Below are 22,120 nucleotides of genomic sequence, written 5' to 3'. Positions count from 1 at the left end.
AGGGCTTATTAAGACGAACGTATAATACGTCCGTGCTACGCTCATGATTTTCACGCGCGTCGCACAGACCTATGTTAGACTATAGGGGCGTGTGAATCCGGCCTAAGGTTGTGTTCACATCAATGTTGCCCTTCCATTGTGGGGTTCTGTCGGAGGTTTCCGTCGGGTTATCCCCTCAACGGAAAGGCAAACTGAAACCTCTTTGACATTTCCCTCACCATTGATCTCAATGGTGACGGAAACGTTGCTAAAGGTTTCCGTTTGTCACCGTTGACAGGGTTCAGCTGTTTTGACGGAATCAATAGCGTGACGGAACCCCTGTGGATATGTAATTACTATGAAAAACTGCCCCATGCCCAGACAACCCCTTTAAATTGGTCAGTTGCTGTCTGTAGTTAAAATGGACAGCACATGGGCGAGAAATACGTTCACGTGAATAAGGCCTAACATTTCCCATCAATATGAAATTGGCAAAGATTGAATTTAAAATTCCAAATAAAGAGACATGAATCGTAAAAGTCTACTCCATAGATAATTGCTGAATATTATATTGAGAGTATATTCTACAGTTCACTGATAGCAACCATCTCAGGCTGGCTGTAGTGTTCTTCAATAGGAATACTCAATAAAAATATCTGACCATAGTTACTACTAAGTAATCGAATGCAAATAAATGGTCCATTTAAAGCCGGCCATACAAACTCTCAGCTGTTATACATTTAAACTGCAGATAGCGATATAGCTATATCGCTATGTGCAGTCACATACACACACACACTAACATTACTCAAGTGTCCTGACAGTGAATATACATTACCTCCAGCCAGGACGTGATGTCTATTCAGAATCCTGACATTTTGGTAACGATTGTGTGAGATTTACAGCAAGGCAAGCATAATCTCGCGAGATTACGCTGTAAACTGTCATTTAAAACGAGATTACGCTTGCCTTACTGTAAATCTCACAAACGTTAGCAAAGTGTCAGGATTCTGAATAGACATCACGTCCTGGTTGGTAGTGATGTGTATTCATTGTCAGGACACTTGAGTAACGTTAATGTGTGTGTATGTGGCTGCACATAATGATTTAGTAAGATTACTATGTGCTGTGTAAATGAATGGGGAGAAGTGTATGACACTGATTGGTCAGTGTCATACACTTCTCTGTACAACAACCACTTGGTCAAAAAGTAAAACACGCCCAGTTGTCCATTAAGAAAGTCATTAGCATAAAGCTAAAATAGGTCATAACTCCGTCAAAAATGATCGTTTTTCTAAATAAAAAACACTTCTGTAATCTACATTACAGCGCCGATCACATCATGTACAATATAGGCCACTTATAATGCGGTGACAGAGCCTCTTTAAACCATGAATAATGAAGAATTCTGTGATTCACTTTAGACTGTAATAAGGGTTCACAAACTTTAGAACTTCATCTGCTTTTCAGCTGGCACTTAGGTGATGTGGTATTAACCATGACGTTATTCGAATAAACAAATAATAGTATAGTTGTGCCCTCAAGCTTGTAGAACCAGTATGTCACCCTACGGCTTGTGATCCAGATCCGCTACGTACATTTGTGTAGGAATCTTGATCAAGGAGATTACAGCAATTCCCCACAATAGCAAATTCCTGGGCTAAAAAAACAGCAGTTCAAACGGAAACGCCAAAAGATTCCTAATAAACACGTGATAATTTGTGAGGGTCTCATTGCTACTCCCCACAGGCTTGAAGCTATCTATGAGCTCCATTGCACAGCCCTTGGATTTAGTCCTTACCCCATAGATTACATATGGAGTCTCGATACATCAGATATTACTGTGATCATTATCAGACCAGTTAAATTATTATCTGTCGACCTCTTTCAAAATGTCCTCTTCTTGCATTATTACTACGGGTCATTTTTTTCCTACCTTCTGATTTGTCATGTTCACATAAGATGGGGAAGTCAAGCAGTTTACAATAAGACCGGTGCTTGACCTCCCTGCATCACGAACAGCTCCACTTATTAACCTACATTTTACCTTTCATTAAACATCATAAAGAAGTTATTACTGGTCACACAAGTTGCGTAGATAACAATTGGTGGAGAATGATTATTATAGCTGGGTGACATACATAAGACTGATTAAGCACATTCTTAATCCTGTTGTAACACCCCTATTCACCCCAGTTACACTCATGACTCATCATTACAATATGAATCAAATATTTAGGGAACACATCTATTAAAAGGATTGCTCAGGGTGAGAAAAACATGGCTGCTTTCTTCTATAAACTGTGCCACGGGTCCATGGGCTTGCTTGGCTCCATTTAAATGTGTTTGGTATTGCAGCTTAGCTTCACAGAAGTGAATAGGGCTGAGCTGCAATACCATACACAACCATTGGACAAGTGTGGCACTGTTTCTGGATGAAATCAGCCATGTTTTTCTAATCCTGGTCAACCTTATAAATCTATAAAATATTGCGTTTTTATGGCATCTTAGGGAGTTTTAAGTGTGTGCATGTGTGTCATAGGGACATTTTTTACAGGAAGGTTGTATACAATTTTTCCTACATTTCTTCCTTCTATGAACAAATGTATATCTAACTGCTTTGCCTTCAATAGCAGTTATGTATTACATTACAATCCTACATCAGTGATAATAAGGCTCTGTTCACACCATGCTGTATGTACAAGAGTCGTGTAGTCCAGATGTATTCACCTGAATGCATACTTCCTCCATTGACTTCCAAAGCAAAAAAAAAAAGTATACCGCACATTATACTTTTTATATGGGATGCTGCTGTACTAGTAAATGTAGTTGACTAGATGTTAAATCAGGAAGATTTTTTTTTATTACATTCTGAATTAAATCTTCCCTGAGACAATCACTCAGATCGTAGCAAAAATAACTTTGCTTGCATGTGATTTGTATTTGAAGACAAATTCAGATATTGGAAAGTTTGTCTAATCATCATGGTCACATCTTTGTGTCTATGATTATCTTCGGTGATGACATCATCAGATAAATTGTGCAGCATATTTAAATATATTTATGTCACCGTAATACAGATCTAAAACATTAGAACAACAATATTTTTGTTGCATTTCCCATTCATGCCTTTGTATTAGTAGCAATGAATCGAGCTGTATATTTACTTCATAACTGTTGGGTAAAGGGTTTCTGCCGTCTGTTGTGCAAGTCACTGCATGATAAGGAGTGTCTCTCACTACCAGAGTAGCTTCTGTTTCTTCATGTATTTTTCCTGTTGTTTCATTTTAGCCAAGTTTTTTTATGACTAATTTGCTCTGGGAAGCAGTTTTAGACAAAGGGAGAAAAAAAAGATTAATTTCAAACGCTATTATTTACTCCATATCAGTGCACATACATTAATTTTCTGCCATTATTTTTCTTCCATAGGTTTCAGCAAGTACTGCATGACTTTGGCATAATGACAGCAGAGGATTCTATTGCCATGATGAGTAACGATTCTACTAATATGACATCAAAGATCACAGAAGGAGTTGCGGGTGCACCAAACGAAGCTGCTCTCATTACACTCATGGAACGTACAGGGTATGCAATGGTCCAAGAGAATGGACAGAGGAAATATGGTGGTCCACCACCAGGTTGGGAAGGACTCCATCCTCCACGTGGCTGTGAAGTGTTTGTGGGCAAAATACCCCGTGATGTGTATGAGGATGAACTTGTTCCCGTCTTTGAAAGTGTGGGTAGAATCTATGAAATGCGTCTGATGATGGACTTTGATGGAAAGAACAGAGGCTATGCCTTTGTCATGTATACTCTAAAGCATGAGGCCAAGAGGGCAGTCAGAGAACTTAACAACTATGAAATAAGGCCTGGAAGACTTTTAGGTGTTTGTTGCAGTGTCGATAACTGTCGACTTTTTATTGGGGGGATTCCGAAGATGAAGAAGAGAGAGGAGATCTTGGAAGAAATCTCTAAAGTCACCGAAGGGGTTTTAGATGTCATTGTCTATGCTAGTGCTGCTGATAAGATGAAAAATCGAGGCTTTGCCTTTGTTGAATATGAAAGCCACAGAGCTGCTGCTATGGCAAGAAGAAAACTGATGCCTGGAAGAATCCAGCTGTGGGGCCACCAGATTGCTGTCGATTGGGCCGAACCAGAGATTGATGTTGATGAAGATGTGATGGAGACTGTAAAAATTCTTTATGTTAGGAACCTGATGATTGAAACATCTGAGGATGTAATAAAAAAGATATTTGGCCAGTACAATCCAGGGTGTGTTGAGCGCGTCAAGAAAATTCGTGATTATGCGTTTGTGCATTTTATCAGCCGAGAAGATGCAGTCCAGGCCATGAGAAACCTCAATGGGACAGAACTGGAAGGCTCTTGTATAGAGGTTACTTTAGCCAAACCTGTAGATAAGGAACAGTACACACGTTACCAGAAAGCTGCTAAAGGAGGAGCACCGGCCACGGTTACCACCACCACTGAAGTCACTCAGCCAAATTATGTTTACTCCTGTGACCCCTACACACTAGCCTACTATGGATACCCATATAATGCTTTGATTGGCCCAAACAGAGATTACTTCGTGAAAGGTTGGTAACTGATGCCCTTTTGTGTTTTTCTGACTAATTTATGAAGCTAGGGCCTTTTAATCCATTTTAGTCTCTGTTGCCAAATGGCAAATAATTATTTATTTGTATGTGTATAGTATATAGCACTAATAGTGACATTTAGGGCACGTTCAAATGTGGCGGAAATTTGCAGCAACTACGCAACGAATCTGTGTCAACATTTTCATATTTGAGAGTTCATCCAGATGTGGAAGATTTCTTAGCAGACTTGCCATAGATTACAGCCATTGCGTTGCAAAGGCTGAAATCCGCCGTAAAAATCTGCCACGTCTGAACGTGCCCTTATGGAAACCAGCGAAAAATAAACACAGGTGTTCATAGCAAACAGTTTTATGTCATAAAGCGCATAGTCAATAGTTTAGAATGTGAATTATTATTTCTGTCATGTCCATTTTTATATTGAATTAGATTAATTTTTAGGGCGACAGATTTTATGTTTTCCCACAAGTGAACCTAGCTATGCATTATGGGAAACAGAGTGTACAATAATTGATTTCTGTTTAATGGCAATACTAGATGTAGATGTTGTATCCTTTATCTAACAAATCCTTCTGTCTTTCTTTCTGCAAATTTGCAAAGATCATCTCAAATTTTTCTGAAGAGCAAAATTCTCCAAAATGTTTGTATAGTCTTGAAAATCTTTAGCAAGCACTTTAGTATGTGACATGATGTTTCATTGTTCTGCCATCTTCATGATTGCTGACTTTAGTTATGCGGTGCACTGTGACCCAGTGGAAGCTAAAACAATCCAAAAATGAGTAATTTGGTGGTAATTGAAGCCAGTACGTGAACAACAAGCAAAATTGATGACTATATATTTGATGACTACAATCAGAATGTAATAATGTGTATATCAACCACAAACATTTCTACGGCTTTCTGTAGACCCCATGAGGTGAACTGCTCGTGGTCTTTTGCCACTTTACTTGCCCTACCATTTTATAGGTAGGCCAGGATATGGGACCTGGATTTGGTGCCCTTATGGAAGGTCCCTCCTGATAGTCTAGTGGGTTTGTGCGTGGTCCTTATTTTCCTCTCTTTCTGCAACCCTTTCTTCTCCTACTTAAAGAGGCTCTGTCACTAGTTTAGTAATGCCCAATCTCCTAGATAATCTAATAGGCGCTGTCATACTGATAATGTTAGTGAAAATTGTGTCCCAAAAGGTTTATTATTTTAAGAGTCATGAGCTTTTTTCTAAATATGTAAATGAGCCTTAGACAAGTGGGAGGTAACACCAACGATTCTCCTGAGGTGGAGCCTCCTCACAGCCTCTGATGCTGTCCTATCAGCATGAAGCTGCTTCACACAGTGTGAGAGACTGAGGCTAGAGGGAAGGGGGATCACTTCAAATAGCCATATCTCAGGCTGTGGACCAGTCCAGCAGTTCTAGCTGTGACACAACCGGAGATATCACCAGTTGAATATACCGTTGGTAATGGAAGCTGTATACTATATGATCACACTGTGTTGCTGGGCAGGGAAGCTCTATTCTGATTGGACAGCGTCATACAGAAAACATTACACCACCCAGAGTAAAAAAAAAGTCACCTCCTATTAGGCTATTAGAGCCACATTAGCATATTTTGAAAAATGCTCAAAACTTTTAAAATAATAAATGTTTTTAAAACAAATTACACTGTAGTTAACAGTAGCAAAGCGCCTATTAGATTAGTTAGGAGATAGGGAATTAATAAACTGGTGACAGATCCTCTTTAAGGATCCTTGGGGGATGCTTGTGTGGCAGGCTAATCAGAAACCATGGCACAAACAGGTCAACCTAAATTTTGGTTAGGTGTGGTCCGTTGTCCATGACTCTTGCTGAAGGCTTAGGGATCTAGGGCTTTCGCAAAAAAGATATATGGAATATGTAGTAGAAGATTATAAGGCCATGCATTAATGCAAACAAGCAATGAGCAATGCTGGAAATCTCTTCATAATACTCGCTTATGTCATAATGAACCATTTTAGGACTGGCTTTATTGAAACGTCGTATAAATATATCACATGCTTCACAAGCTGATGAAAACCTTCATTGGGCTTTCCCAATACCATTATATAATATGATGCTGACTGTATTTCTGTATATTGTCAGTGTCTCAGTCCACCCAACATCTATAATTTTTTGACTGTGTAGGGGCATCACTGGCAAGTGCCCAAGATATCTACCTGTATATGACCACCCTTACTACACTCTTCACTTGAATGTATTGTTATAAAAATCTGATGAACATAGCAGCAAAGTTCTTCTTTTCCTCAGCATCAATTTCCCATTCAACCAAAGACCTGAGTAATCTGAGACAGACTGGTTGCTAGGGACTTGAAACTTGACAACCGCTTTTTTACAGAATTGCAGCTGTTTCGGCCTTTAACTGGCACTGTGCTGTGTGTGTGGAAAGTAGGTTGGCAGCAGTAAATCCATGGCAATCTTTACCTTTGGGCATAAATGCAGTATTTTAAATAAATGTTTCCTACATGCATGACTGACTGCTAAATGCTTCCCATTATACTCACTTTGCTGACTTTCTGCCTGCTGTACGTCACACGTTCTTCCATAGGTATTAGAGGTTAGTAATAGTATTCATGGTAATATCCCTGACGGTCTATAGTGGCTTAGGTCTTAATAACTAATCTCCCTGGTGGTCTAGGGTAGTGAAATGGTTAGTTATATCGTCTCTGGTTGTTTAGGGTTAGGGTTGGTGAAGGAGTTGAGTATATCCAGGATGGTCTAGGTTGATTATTTTTCTTTACTTACTCTAAATAGGTCTAAAATGATGTGCTGAGTAATAATTTCTCCATCAGTTTAATGAATATATTATTGGTATGGTTTGAGAGAGAATTTAAATTCCTAAATCAGGCTCTGTTCACATAATATATGGGATATACAGTTGAGGTATACTTTTTTTGAATTTTTTTATTTTTTCCCAAATTTCCAAAAACCTTTGAATCCTTTTAACAGATATATTTGTTTGGTGATTTAAAAAAAAAAAAAAAAAAAAAGGGAAAGCGGTGGTATTTTTGCTCTTATTTCCAGACGGATCCATATAAATATACTGTGCAACCGTATAAATATGCTTCCCATATGTTTGGATCCATTTGTCCTTTGATTTTTATTGTAAAATGATTGCACCATCACATTCACGTATATTATAGCATAGCAGAATATGCTATATAGTACCATCAAAAAAAGGTATCCATGAGTAATCCTTTCAAATGTATGCCAAAAAGACACCCTTTTAGCATATTTGTCCCAAATAAACCTGTGAAACCATTACAGCATATGGCTCAAACGTGATGTGAACAGAGCCTTATACGTGCCGTGTCCATTTAAAATTGACATATCATGAACATGGGGTCACTGCTTGCGGTTATAGGAAGTGCAATTTTATAAAAAAGTTTGGAGGCATTACTTTACTGTCCGATCCTTAAAGATATGGAACATACTCCCGCAGGATTTGGTAATGGCTGAAAGTGTGGCGAGATTTAAGAAAGGGTTAGACATCTTCCTTGGGAAACACAATCTATGGGGTTACTGGTATTAATGTAGAATTTTAATCCAGGGACCTGTCCGATTGCCAGTAGGGATCAGGAAAGAATGTTGTCCACTTTATAGCAAATTAAGTATTTGCCATTCATGGGTAATTTTTGCCTTCCTCTGGATCAACTGGGATTTGTAAGTATAAAAGGCTGAACTTAATGAATTTAGCTCTTTGTTTCAACCTACTAACTATATAACTATGTCTAGATGCTGGATTTCTACATCCATGCCAACATTCCCTCATTCCAACTGGCAGGAAGACCATGAATTGTCATGTGCCTTTTAAAGGGGTTGTACCAGAGTCAAAAAATATCACCAATCCACAAGATTGGGTGAGGGCAGAGAGGAGCACCGGTGGGTTCTGTGACCCTCATTCTCACGATCGGTGGGGATCCCCAGCGATCGGACAATTATCACCTATCCAGTAGATAGGTAATCATTTTCGATTCTGGGAAAAAAGTGTCATTTTTAGGTTCAAGCCCCCAAACTTGAAAGTCATAAATCTGTAAACTACTAGAGCTCATTCACACGAACGTGAATCTCGTCTGTGTGGCGGCCGTTAAAACAATGGCCATCACAAGGACCCATGCATTTCAATAGGGCCGTTCACACGACCGTTGTTTCAATAGGACATGTCCTATTATAAGGCGTGTCACGCATCCCTCCATAGACTCTAGTCTGTGGGGAATCCGTGGCAATGCATCCCGCACGAGTCCACCTCAGACGTGGAAAACCGCAGTTTTTCATGTCCGAGGTGGGCTACGTTCATGTGAATCTAGCCTTAATCTGGTCCGATCTAATCACATTTAAAGAGATTAGAAGGTCTTGAGCTCATACGCCGGCAAGATTCAAATGTCTATTCTCAGTCTTTCTGTGGATTGAGCGATAAAACCTCAGGACGAGTACGCATATATAAATGTACTCTACCCCGGTAATATGTGAGCAGGGCAGATAAGAGAACATTGCCAAGGTCACATGAACATTTTTTTTCTCTCTGCTCTTGGTCACAGTGCACCTCATTTCTCTGTTATCAGTAAATTCTTGTTTGTCACCTGATTACCTGATAGTCCTACCTCTGACATGTCATTAAGCAACCATGATTTGTTTTCTTATGCCTAGCATGTATTTTACATCCCACTTTCATACTAAAGCCATGAATCCTTTCTCAGCTAAAATACAAGATGTCTAAATGGAAATTGCAATACAGACAAATACATGGGTAAAAATAGCCCTTTCTTGTCAGAATGCAAAATATTTGAAATACATAGGTTTTTATAACATACAAGATTGCATACGCAAACGAAAAATACCAAGGAAACATCCCCTGCAGTTACTTGCTGCAGCTGGCACTATACCCTTTGCCCATAGGTAGTGTGAACCAAATCTAGGCTCCGTCTCTCCACAAACAACTGTCAGCTCTCCTAACATGCCTTTTCTTAGGACTCTATATTGTACCACTCCTTTGCTATTTATTCCTCCTGGAATTTATTCATACATTTCCCGGAGGAATAACAAAGGGGTGGGACAGTTTTAAGAAAAGATTCTCAAGCATTGTAATTTTATGAGGAATGCAAGTATTTACTAAAACAGGCAAGTCAGGAGAGTGGACAGATACTCTTCAAGGCAGTCATACTCATAGAATAGCTGTCATTTGGACAGCTAGCACCCCAGATGCTCCTAGCAACCTAGATATTTGTTTCATGCATAATATGTTTGAGGAGCCGCCATAAATCTTTGACCTTTAGGAAAAACAATAGACGATCGGCTGAAAAAATCTGATGGCGGCCATACTTATAAAATTAATGTCATCCTAACCTGTCAATTTTGGCAAGATAAGCCGACTATCTAATGTGTATGATGGCCTCACGACTCGGCAGATTTTTTATTTTTTTTACTTGCCCGCTCCTTTTGTTCTCAGCGGAAATAAGCTGCCGCCAGAGATGTCTGGCAGTGGGTATTCCCCTCTCACCATGCATGTGTATGGGGCATAGGGAGGAATATCTGTTAGCCAACAGCTATCTAAGGTGTATGGCCGTCCTTAGATTGTCTGGTTCATCTATATACAGTGAAACCTCCTTAAGAACGCCACCAAATTTGCAGTGTATGGTCTTCTAAAGCGGCGGTCCCCTTAAGGCTACATTTAGAGGAGCGTAGCCCACGTCGAAAGTGAAAAACTGCAGTTTCCCCCGTCCGAGGTGGACCCATGCGGGACGCATTGTCACAGATCCCGTACAGACTACAGTCTATGGAGGGATGTGTGACACGCAGGAAAATAGGACATGTCCTAATTTTTCACAGACCCTTCACACGCTCCGTTGAAATAAGTCATGAGAATGACCCCATTGAAATACACGAGTCCGTGTGACGGCCGTTGTTTTAACGGCCGTCACACGGACAAGATACATGCTCGTCTGAATGAGCCCTAAGGAAGAGAGGGCTGATATACATAGGATGGAAGAAAATTTAAAATTCTTCACAAAGAAATCTGGTCTATGAGTGGTCTTCACAAAGCGGTGGTCTTCTGGAGAGGTTTCACTGTATTCATCTATCTTGATAAATAAATAGGTGGATGGATAAATAGACACTAGTGTATCCCGAGATATATTAGATCAAGTGTTTTGCATTCTGTCAAGTGCATGTATATATTTGAAATGTCTCCAGTAATAGGTTATAAATATACTTGTATTTTAGCTCTTCTTTCCACAAAACTGCATTTTGCTTAACTTGTGTTTCCATTTTGAAGATGACATTGCACCAAGATATTTATTGACACTATTCAATCTTGGGAGGAGTAAAAATGATATAGAAAAGAATGGAGAAAAAGTTTTGTCAGGCTAGACCAGTAAGAAGGATGGAGACAACTCTAGCGTCTGCTCCTCAATGTGTGTCATTGCTCAAAATAGAAACACCTATCCATTGCTCAGCATATGCTCATGGAGGCGTTAGTTGTGATCTCCTGTGATTTCTGATTGTGTTATGTTGGTATTACAAGCAGGCAGCATAAGAGGCAGAGGGCGAGGTGCAGCTGGCAACAGAGCCCCTGGTCCCAGGGGCACGTACCTGGGGGGATATTCGGCTGGCCGTGGCATTTATAGCAGATATCATGAAGGGAAGGGTAAACTGCAAGAAAAAGGCTTTGAACTTATAACCAACATGGAGTTACCAGCGGTCAATCCAATTGCTCTTAAACACGGTGCAGGTTAGTCTTAACATCTGACATTTTACACTGATCCCTAATAATCCAATTCATTCCTTCAGTCGAGAAAAGCTTGGATGGTAGAGCATGCAAAATACTAAAATTAAAATTACCAACCTAATATAGAGACACTAAACCTAGTCTATCTTATCTAAATTTCCTGTGCAGTTGAATGCAAACTATTGTTCACTGTAAGCAGCCATTTCAGGATGGGAAGAGGCTGACTGTGGTGTTCTACATTGGGATTACTGACACGAAGTCCAGGCAAAAATCCCTGCCCCCATTATCCTTATCGTACATATCTTCAGCTGTTCAATAAACTCTGTTTCTCTATATTTTGTACTCTAGGTTTAGTGCTCCAAGGCGTTGTATGAGATTAGTTAAACATGTCTGCTTTCTTTCAGAAACAGCTCCACTGTTGTCCATAGGCTGTTTCTGGTATTGCAACTCATCCCATTAACTTGTATGGAGCCAAGTTATAATTCCAGAGACAGGCAGCTAAACTTTTCTAATCTCATACAACCCGCTTAATAGGGTCCATAATGTGTACAATTATAGTGACTTGAACTATTTTATATATATATTAGAATAAAGAAAAGGGACTGGCTACAAGTAGACGTGTGTGTCACAAATTACTCTACTATCCATACTTCCTAACACAAATATACTGCTTATGAATCAGCCTTTATTGCAAAGATCTGTTCCTGGTATCTGTAATTGATCAATCATTTTGTGTTCCTTGATCATTATTTCCCAAATCACTCATTCATGCCTTCTTATCTGCTAGACTAACATACTATAACTATGAAGCTTGGTATAAAAAGCCCTTACAGGTTATAGAATACTTACTTTATTGTATTTGGTGCAAAAAAAAAAGCTATTCATGTATCTGTTGAATGCAACCATCCTTATCTGCCCTATAAAATAAAAGTCATATGAGTGGACCTCCTGCTTCAACCTACTGAACCGAACATAGATCACCAGAGAATCCTATGGTGGTATAAATCCGGTTCAATAGAACCATGGGAAGCCCATTTATTGTGGAAGTAATGGGGATGCCACGATGCGCTCGCGTTATGGCTTCTGAAAGTGGCCTTAAAATGAAGATCTACCTTTGGAGTGGCTGTATGTGATGTCATTATTGAGATCCATCTGACTAAAGGTTACCACAAACAGCAGTCTGCAATTTGCAACATCTTTTAGTCAACAATGGAACTAAATGGAGAATTTCTAATTATACCGTATTAGGGAATTGCTATTTATGCTATTGCCTGACATATTCTTTAAGATAACTCTAAAGGTAGCGCTTCACTTTATCAATGTAACAAAATTATATTAGTCAAAGCCGTTCATGAATTGCTGCCACCACTTGACAGAATAATTAGGCAGAAAACTCTGTTACTCACTAATTTCCATATGTTTCAGTGGCTATTCCAACGCTCGGGACCCAATATTCCGTATTTCAGGCTGCAACAGCTGCCAAGCTGATTGAAGAAGGCAAAATTCATGGGATGGAACACATGATCAATCCAATGACTGTGCAGACAGATCCCGTTGGTGCTGCGGTTCTGCCATCAGTGTCTACACCTCCACCATTTCAGGTTGGTGACTATGTCTATATATACATATATATATATATATATATATATATATATATATATATATATATATATATATATATATATATATATATATATATATATATATATATATATATATATATATATATATATAGGAAAGTTTCACTGCACTGTGATTTCTTGCTATCAGCAACAAGGCCAGTATTTCTATTACACATTAGTTTTAATAAATAAGGCTCCATGATTTTTGTAAGGCTTCGTTCACATCTGCTTTGGGGCTCTATTCATGGGTTCCGTCTGAGCTTTCCATCAGGGGAACCCGTGAACGGAAACTAAACTGAAACAAACGGTGACGCATCCATTGCAAATGTTTTCCGTTTGTCACCATTGTGTAGTCAACTACGCTATTTATTCAGTCAAAACAACGGAGCCCTTACACAATGGTGACAAACGGAAACCATTTGCAATGGATCCGTCACCATTGAAATCAATGGTGATGTAAACGGAAACCTATGGTTTCGCAGGATACGCAGAAGCTGTATCTCAAAAAGTCAAACTTTTTTTAGTAAAAAAAACAATTAAAAAGTTTCATTAGACACCATAATACATTTTTTATTTATTTTTAATTTTTTAAAGTGTTTAAAGGTTTATATAGTCTATTTTTTATATTATTGTGAAGTTAAATTTATTGTTGTTTATTATCAGCCCCTTCATGCTGTAATTTTCCTTAATGGGATTACTTAACGTAAATCCCTGCCCCTATAATCATTGCCTCACTCCTCTGCCACACCTCAAACCTCCATAAATGAATATAAATACATTTTGTACTTTAGGGTTTACTGTGTATTCTTTCCTGTAGATACATTTGAATGTTTTTCAATGTATCCCGCATAAAGTATAAACAACGTGGTATCAGTCACAGACCACTGCTGCTGTTATTTTAGCAGAATTGCAATCTATGTTTCCTTCTGCCTAACCTGTAGCATAGTCCAAAACCTGCTTCAACCTGAAGGGTATGTTCACACGCACTAATTACGGACGTAATTCGGGCGTTTTTGCCCCGAATTACGTCCGAAAATAGCGCCTCAATAGCGCTGACAAACATCTGCCCATTGAAAGCAATGGGCAGACGTTTGTCTGTTCACACGAGGCGTAATTTACGCGCCGCTGTCAAATGACGGCGCGTAAATAGACGCCCGCGTCAAAGAAGTGACCTGTCACTTCTTTGGCCGTAATTGGAGCCGTTATTCATTGACTACAATGAATAGCAGCGCCAATTACGTCCGTAATGGACGTTGGGTTCAAGCGCCTGCACATGCCGCTACGGCTGAAATTACGGGGATGTTTTGAGGCTGAAACATCCCCGTAATTTCAGCCGTTACGGACGCCCTCGTGTGAACATACCCGAACTGTCATCACACATTGCCATGTTATTTCATATAAAGTCTTGCTACATAAAATGTTATCAGCATCACCATAGCTGGCTAGATATCAAGGCACAGCCAAATTCATTAACTTTGCAAGTTTCACTATATGGAATATATGTGTGAAAGGGTAACTAAACGTTCAAAAAATTTCTGACATGTCAAAAGTTAAGATCGGTGGGGGTCCGAGCGCTGAGACTCCAACAATCGCTAAAACTAAGCGGCAGAAGCGCTCGGGTGAGCGCTCAGCCGCTTCGTTTCTGTTCAGCTTTTTCCGGAAATCAATGTAGCGGTGTACGGGCTCGATGTAAAGTTTATGAGCCCATACACCGCTTCATCGGCTTTCCAAAAAAAGCCGAACAGAAACATACCGGCTGAGCGCTCGCAAGAGCACTTCTGCCACTCGTTTTAGCGATTTGTGGAGGTCTCAGTGCTTGGACCCCCACGATCAAAACCTCTGACATGTCATTATGACATGTTAGGGGTTTGTTGAACTTTTAGTTACCCTTTAAAACTGATGTGGATCATTACTACTAAAACTGATAAAATGTACAGAAAGAACACTAATAGTGCAATAAAAGCGTCAATGATAACTGATAAGAGTCACTGATCTTACCTAAGAGTGTCATGGAATTTATTAAGAACCAAGAGCAAAGTTGAAAGATAATAAGAGAAGTAGAACAGGGCTGTTTCCGGTTGAGCAGTACAACTGTGATCATGTGTAAAAGAGCTAACAGCTAGAAATAAAACAGTTGTCGGCAATTACAGTGTCTGATTTCCACACATTCAGCCTAGCCAAACTAATATGTGGATGCTATGGAGTGGGGGAGATAGGAGACTGCCGGACACAACAGGCACCGCTGATCCAGGGAGGAGGAATAGAATTGGACATGAAAAATCCAACGTGATATATCCACCCTCGCTCTCTTCTCCAATATATTATAATTGGGAGTGTTGGAAACAGTGAGTGCGCTCACCCAGCTGTTTCTGACGCTCCCATTCCTTTCTCTGGAGAGGGACGGTGTTTGCTCGTCCTTTTCTTTACCTGAGAGCTCCACCTAACGTACTTTTATGATCTGTCTTATTGACACGTCATAAAAGTAGGCCCTTCTAATGGCGGAAACTAGGGCACTATTGCAATGTTTGGTGTCGGTCCCTACTCTTCTTTATACACACTCCTGGTTTGGAGACAGGACATATTTTGAACTTAATATTTTGTTTACTTTTAATTTATTTTTCTTTTATGTAATGTATTTATTTTTGCCTTATCTGTGTTACAGGGCCGTCCAATAACTCCAGTGTATACCATGGCTCCAAATGTGCAAAGGATTCCAGCCGCGGGCATTTATGGTGCAAGCTATGTCCCCATCACATCCCCTGCCACATTAGCCACACTACAGAAGAATGCCGCTGCTGCAGCAGCAGTGTATGGGGGATATGCTGGATATATACCTCAAGCTTTTCCTGCTGCAGCCTTCCAGGTTCCATTACATGACATCTATCAAACCTACTAAGACTGTCATCTCAAGGAAAGGGGCAGGGGACTGAAGGAACTCTAAAATATTTATGAAGAAAAAAAAACTAAAAATATATCCTTAGAAGAATATTTTATATATGTGAATTTTTTTTTTTATTTTTTTTTTTCTGCAAAAGTCGGTTTTTAAGATACATACATTTGTTCGTACATTTCCCTTTGCGTTTTTATGCTTTAACCATATAGTTTTATATTATGTGGTTTGGTTGCTTAGGTTTTTAACAGTATATACATAGGCAACATATCTGGTATGAAGGTTTGTTTTTGTTTTTTATATATATATATATATATATAAGTATAGTACATTGTGCACTAGAGATATAAATATATAAATATAAATATATCATGTAGTACATTAAATAATATTGCAACTTAAGTGTATATGTCTGTAAAAGTACATGAGCAGCTAAAGCATACAGAGTAAATATTCCATATTTAAGAAATATATATATAGAGAGAGACAGAGAGAGAGAATATATATAGATTTTTGGAAGGTACTTTATTTATAAAGATATACTGGATGTCTCGGGAACAACTAGGGATATATTGTGTCTGCCATAAGGTTTTGGAATAAAAAGAGCAGAGGTAAGATTGAAAACGTTAGTGCAAATGGGTCTGATGCCACTGGAATTTGGCGGGCTCCAGTAGCAGGTATAATGTTACCATATGGGGCGGACTGACCATTTGGGCATTAGGGCAGTGCCACATGGTCCATTAGTCAGTACAACATTCCTTAAAAGTTCAGGGCATGTAAAAAAATGCAAATGATGAGGAATCCTCAAATGCTATTTATTTACCCAAACCAAGGGTATCCAGTCTATAGCAGTTGGTAAGGAGCCCATGAGCTTTAATGCGTGGGGACCCAGATTACTCTGTCTGCCCCTGCTTACCATTCTGTCCTGCATTGCCCACATTTGAACTACAATGCTTCAGCATAGGGCGGCTCCACAAAGTGATGTGAGTGCTGCAAATGAGGACTAACTACTGAGCACAAACTGACATACCAGTTGGGCTACTGTAACAGGCATGTGATGCCTCTGGCAGTGTGCCCCTAAACACATTTTTGAAAATGAACTACAACTATCACAATGTTCAGCCACAGATCATTTTCAGAAAGAATATACAAGCAAGGTGCAAGCAATAACACTCTTGTAACCCATCATAGTGAAATATGTTTTACTAAGACTGCCAAATAAGGAGACGCAACTCATGGTAGACAAAGTCACATTCATTCTCTTCTACAACATTCGTGCAGCATCCATCACTTTGTCCTATTTGACCCGGTGGTCAATGTTTATATAGTCCTGTTAAAAATAAAGAATTTCATTATATCAATACACGTGAGCTCTTAAAGACTTAGGCTGGGTTCACACGACCATGTTACGTCCGTAATGGACGGAACGTATTTCGGCCGGAAGTCCCGGACCGAACACAGTGCAGGGAGCCGGACTCCTAGCATCATAGTTATGTACGATGCTAGGAGTCCCTGCCTCTCCGTGGAACTACTGTCCCGTACTGAAAACATGATTACAGTACGGGACAGTTGTCCTGCAACGAGGCAGGGACTCCTGGGATCGTACATAACTATGATGCTAGGAGCCCGGCTCCCTGCAGTGTGTTCGGTCTGGGATTAGCACCCGAAATACGTTCCGTCCATTACGGACGTAAAGTGCTCGTGTGAATCCAGCCTTAAATTGAATAGCCACTCTTACCACGATACCATATTTTTTTAAATCTACATCGTTCCAAAATCTGTGCTGATTTATTCCTACGTACATCTTTATAGTGGTCAGAGCTAATTTTTTTGTGAAACAGCTCCACACTCCGTACATAGACATTGAGTTAAATAATAACTCCTGTAGGTGGAGCTTACTGTTTAAACATTAAACTCAATGATAAAGCTCCCCCTGGTGGAGGTTGTAGACAGCCAGAATGTTTTCATTTTACTCTGAATTTGGAGCTCTATATCAGGGAAAAAAATAGCTCTATCTTCTATACAGATATATTAAGAAATGAATCAGCACAGAAGGTTGGACCTTAAAACTACATGGTGTTAAAAGTGGAGATTTACTTTAAAGATTATATCATATATATGCATTGAATTAGTTCTGGAGATCTTTGAAGTTGATTAAATTCTGTTCGTTCCATTGCCTAGACCCCTGTGAGGTCAGGTATTTGCTGGCATAGCACCTGTAACTGAATGCAGATAATAGGCACTGGGCACCTGTGTTTTTGGGAAGAAGTCACATTGTGCCATCTGTACTTTTTGTGTATGAAATAAGTGCCTAGAATATAGTACTTGCTAGACTTTTAGCAGCATTATGAAGCATACAACTCAGGAATTGCTGACATTTGTAGATTACCCCTATGCCACTATGATATACTAGGTGTAGCATACATTTTATGAATTTTATATTTTAACCTGTAGCTGCTGCGCTACCAGCAGTGATGTCCTGGGAGCTCGAAAAACTGGATTATTTACTCACTTTTTATATCATGTTTCTTACTTGCATACTATGGGTGTTGGTGACTTTAAGATTAACTAAAACTTTTTTGCCTACCAAAATGGGGGTATCAGCGCCTGACTGCTGAGCATTAGGGTTGCTATCTTCTTCTAGGTAGAAACCGGTTAGTGTATGTATTTCTTTATAGTTTTATTTCAGATAGCATTATGCGGTTTTGCCAGTTTTTCAGAGGTGAAACCATTTTATTTCATAAATGTGCTAAGACAAGTTTTATTCTGTTAGTGAATATATTGTTGCAGTGTTTTGTTTTTTTCTACAGCCTGTTTAAAGGCTTTTAGAACAATATTTAATTTAAATACAGCATTTTCTTGTGTTTAGGTGTTGCACATTAGTAACACATCATATTGTGCCATAATGCTGTGTTGAATTTACAAACAGAATATATTAAATATCCTTTTTTATGTTTATTTATTTGTTCTCCACAATTAACTCTTTGCTGAATGTTTGTGCTGCAGTAGCACATGGCCATACATGTCACATGTTTTACAACCTATAAGGCTGCTTCCACACTGTCACGAACCTCTGTTGCACACTCCTTAAAAATGCCATAAAAAATAGCGCAGCGTGCTACACTATTTTTTCAGGTAAAATGACAGAGACCATGACGGAGACCCAACGAACCTTATTAAAACCAATGAGGTCAGTCGGGCGATGTTGGTGTCCATCATGTGACGGATCCATCAAAGCATTGAATTTCGTTTTATGGCTCGTATGACGGAACAGAAAAGCGAAATTCAAAGTACAGATGTGAACAGAGCCCTAAATCATTTGCACCAAATAACTATGCAGCCGCTGTAACATTGAAGCTGAATTGTATTGATCATCTCTGCAGCAATGCAAAATTCAATTATAACAGCTTCCCCGTGACACATCCATGTTGGGTTAAGATGTTAAATAAGCAAAATCAGCAATGACTCCTAGAACGAGGGGGAAAATTATATTTTGAAGTGATAACCACAACCTATCTCAAAACAGGCTTAATGTCAAGGTCCAACATTCTGTGCTGGTTCATTTCATAATATATAGTTATTGTGGTTCCTAAATTTTTCTTATGCACAGCTCCAAAACCTCTTCATAAACATAGATTTAAATGATATATTACTATATGTATGTAGTTAGCTCCCTCTAGTGGTGACTGAAGGCGGCCAGAGTTTTATCCTTAAACTTTGCAAAAGATTTGAAGCTTTGCATCATAAAAATTGGGTCTCTGAACGCTATAAAGATATATTAAGAAATTAATCCGCCTGGAATTTTAGACTTATTTTTTATTTGGAATGAAAAGTCATGTTGTTCAAGGGTGGACATTTACTTTAAGCCTGTTTAACTGCTATATAGGTTTCTTTGAACTGCTTCATATGGTAAACCAGGAGCAGTAGTGTCGCCAGCACTGGATAAAACAGCATTCAGATTATAATGCAGAAGATTTGACGATTTTAAATGTATACTATTGCTGTTATCGATAAACACAAAGCACTCGTGGCCAGGCAGCAGTAGGTTTTCTTGCACAGAGTTTGTATTTGAATAAGTCAACCTATGGCAATCTTAAATAAAAAAAAGTTTGATGTTGTAAAAGTTTAAGGAACCAAGTAATGCAGATAGGTTGTTTCTTTTATATAAGGGTCATGACTAAGGCCTGATTTACACGAGCGCTGCGCATCTCGGACATGAAAAACTGCAGTTTTTCACGTCCGAGGTGCATCCGTGCTCAGCGCTGCGGGACGCGATGTCACACATCCACCATAAACAGAAAAAATGGGACATAGATATCTTCAAAACCACCAAAAAGGCCATACTTACTAGGTAGGTGGGTGGGTGAAAACCCGTTCCCATCAGGACGCAGACAGGTCAAAGAATGCTGCAGAAGGAGTGTGCATTAAATAGTGATAGCCCCTCCCACTAGTCTTGAGGGGAGTGGCGAACTAAGTGCTCAAAGGTGTGCGATAAATGAGTGTCAGTGTAGTGCTAGGGTGTGAGTGGATGGTAAAAAATAAATATGTATGTATGAAAGTGTCAGAACTGTGTAATAATGTAATAAAAATAAATAAATAAATAAATGTGATGAATAGGGGTCAGTGCTGTGAATAGTACATGGGGTGTCAGTACTATGTGTAATACGTGGAGGGATAATGTGCTGGTCGTCAGGCATGGCGTAACTTGCCGAATAACAGCCTATTTGTAACGCCGCTAGTGTTAGCTAAAGCGGGCTGCTCTGCATTCCAAACCAAACGCCAGCACATCATGCCCTCCCAGCACATAAGACCCGGCTGCGTCCTGAAAAAATGTGTAGTATACGTAGTAAGAAATATCCATGAAACATGGGGTATTAGTTGTTATTTTGGCCAAAATACGCAAAGCTCGCAACCCAACGTCAAGGGTCCCCAGTGCCTTGCGAGTCCCTAACCAGAACTTTACGTTCCTAATTTAAAAACACAAACAGAAAAAATGGGACATAGATATCTTCAAAACCACCAAAAAGGCCATACTTACTAGGTAGGTGGGTGGGTGAAAACCCGTTCCCATCAGGACGCAGACAGGTCAAAGAATGCTGCAGAAGGAGTGTGCATTAAATAGTGATAGCCCCTCCCACTAGTCTTGAGGGGAGTGGCGAACTAAGTGCTCAAAGGTGTGCGATAAATGAGTGTCAGTGTAGTGCTAGGGTGTGAGTGGATGGTAAAAAATAAATATGTATGTATGAAAGTGTCAGAACTGTGTAATAATGTAATAAAAATAAATAAATAAATAAATGTGATGAATAGGGGTCAGTGCTGTGAATAGTACATGGGGTGTCAGTACTATGTGTAATACGTGGAGGGATAATGTGCTGGTCGTCAGGCATGGCGTAACTTGCCGAATAACAGCCTATTTGTAACGCCGCTAGTGTTAGCTAAAGCGGGCTGCTCTGCATTCCAAACCAAACGCCAGCACATCATGCCCTCCCAGCACATAAGACCCGGCTGCGTCCTGAAAAAATGTGTAGTATACGTAGTAAGAAATATCCATGAAACATGGGGTATTAGTTGTTATTTTGGCCAAAATACGCAAAGCTCGCAACCCAACGTCAAGGGTCCCCAGTGCCTTGCGAGTCCCTAACCAGAACTTTACGTTCCTAATTTAAAAACACAAACAGAAAAAATGGGACATAGATATCTTCAAAACCACCAAAAAGGCCATACTTACTAGGTAGGTGGGTGGGTGAAAACCCGTTCCCATCAGGACGCAGACAGGTCAAAGAATGCTGCAGAAGGAGTGTGCATTAAATAGTGATAGCCCCTCCCACTAGTCTTGAGGGGAGTGGCGAACTAAGTGCTCAAAGGTGTGCGATAAATGAGTGTCAGTGTAGTGCTAGGGTGTGAGTGGATGGTAAAAAATAAATATGTATGTATGAAAGTGTCAGAACTGTGTAATAATGTAATAAAAATAAATAAATAAATAAATGTGATGAATAGGGGTCAGTGCTGTGAATAGTACATGGGGTGTCAGTACTATGTGTAATACGTGGAGGGATAATGTGCTGGTCGTCAGGCATGGCGTAACTTGCCGAATAACAGCCTATTTGTAACGCCGCTAGTGTTAGCTAAAGCGGGCTGCTCTGCATTCCAAACCAAACGCCAGCACATCATGCCCTCCCAGCACATAAGACCCGGCTGCGTCCTGAAAAAATGTGTAGTATACGTAGTAAGAAATATCCATGAAACATGGGGTATTAGTTGTTA

The 22,120-nt window shown here is 39.6% G+C and overlaps 1 protein-coding gene across 4 annotated transcripts in view; it reads left to right on the top strand.

Annotated features, from left to right (window-relative positions):
* The window catches only part of RBM47 (RNA binding motif protein 47), a 115,273-nt gene extending 97,954 nt beyond the window's left edge, over positions 1 to 17,319 (top strand). For 2 of the 4 annotated variants that reach the window (XM_075859361.1, XM_075859363.1), the window contains 4 exons: positions 3,409 to 4,574; positions 11,141 to 11,347; positions 12,770 to 12,945; positions 15,629 to 17,319. In XM_075859361.1, coding sequence (XP_075715476.1) covers positions 3,440 to 4,574; positions 11,141 to 11,347; positions 12,770 to 12,945; positions 15,629 to 15,862 — 1,752 coding nt within the window. In that variant the 5' untranslated portion in view covers positions 3,409 to 3,439 and the 3' untranslated portion in view covers positions 15,863 to 17,319. The remainder of the gene's footprint in view (positions 1 to 3,408; positions 4,575 to 11,140; positions 11,348 to 12,769; positions 12,946 to 15,628) is intronic. The other 2 variants (XM_075859366.1, XM_075859370.1) reach the window with 2 other exon arrangements.
* Positions 17,320 to 22,120: the final 4,801 nt, after the last annotated feature.

Source organism: Rhinoderma darwinii, chromosome 1, assembly GCF_050947455.1.
Source record: "Rhinoderma darwinii isolate aRhiDar2 chromosome 1, aRhiDar2.hap1, whole genome shotgun sequence".
Taxonomy (NCBI): domain Eukaryota; kingdom Metazoa; phylum Chordata; class Amphibia; order Anura; family Rhinodermatidae; genus Rhinoderma; species Rhinoderma darwinii.
Note: the sequence above shows the minus strand (reverse complement) of the source record. Positions and strands in the feature narration are given on the sequence as shown.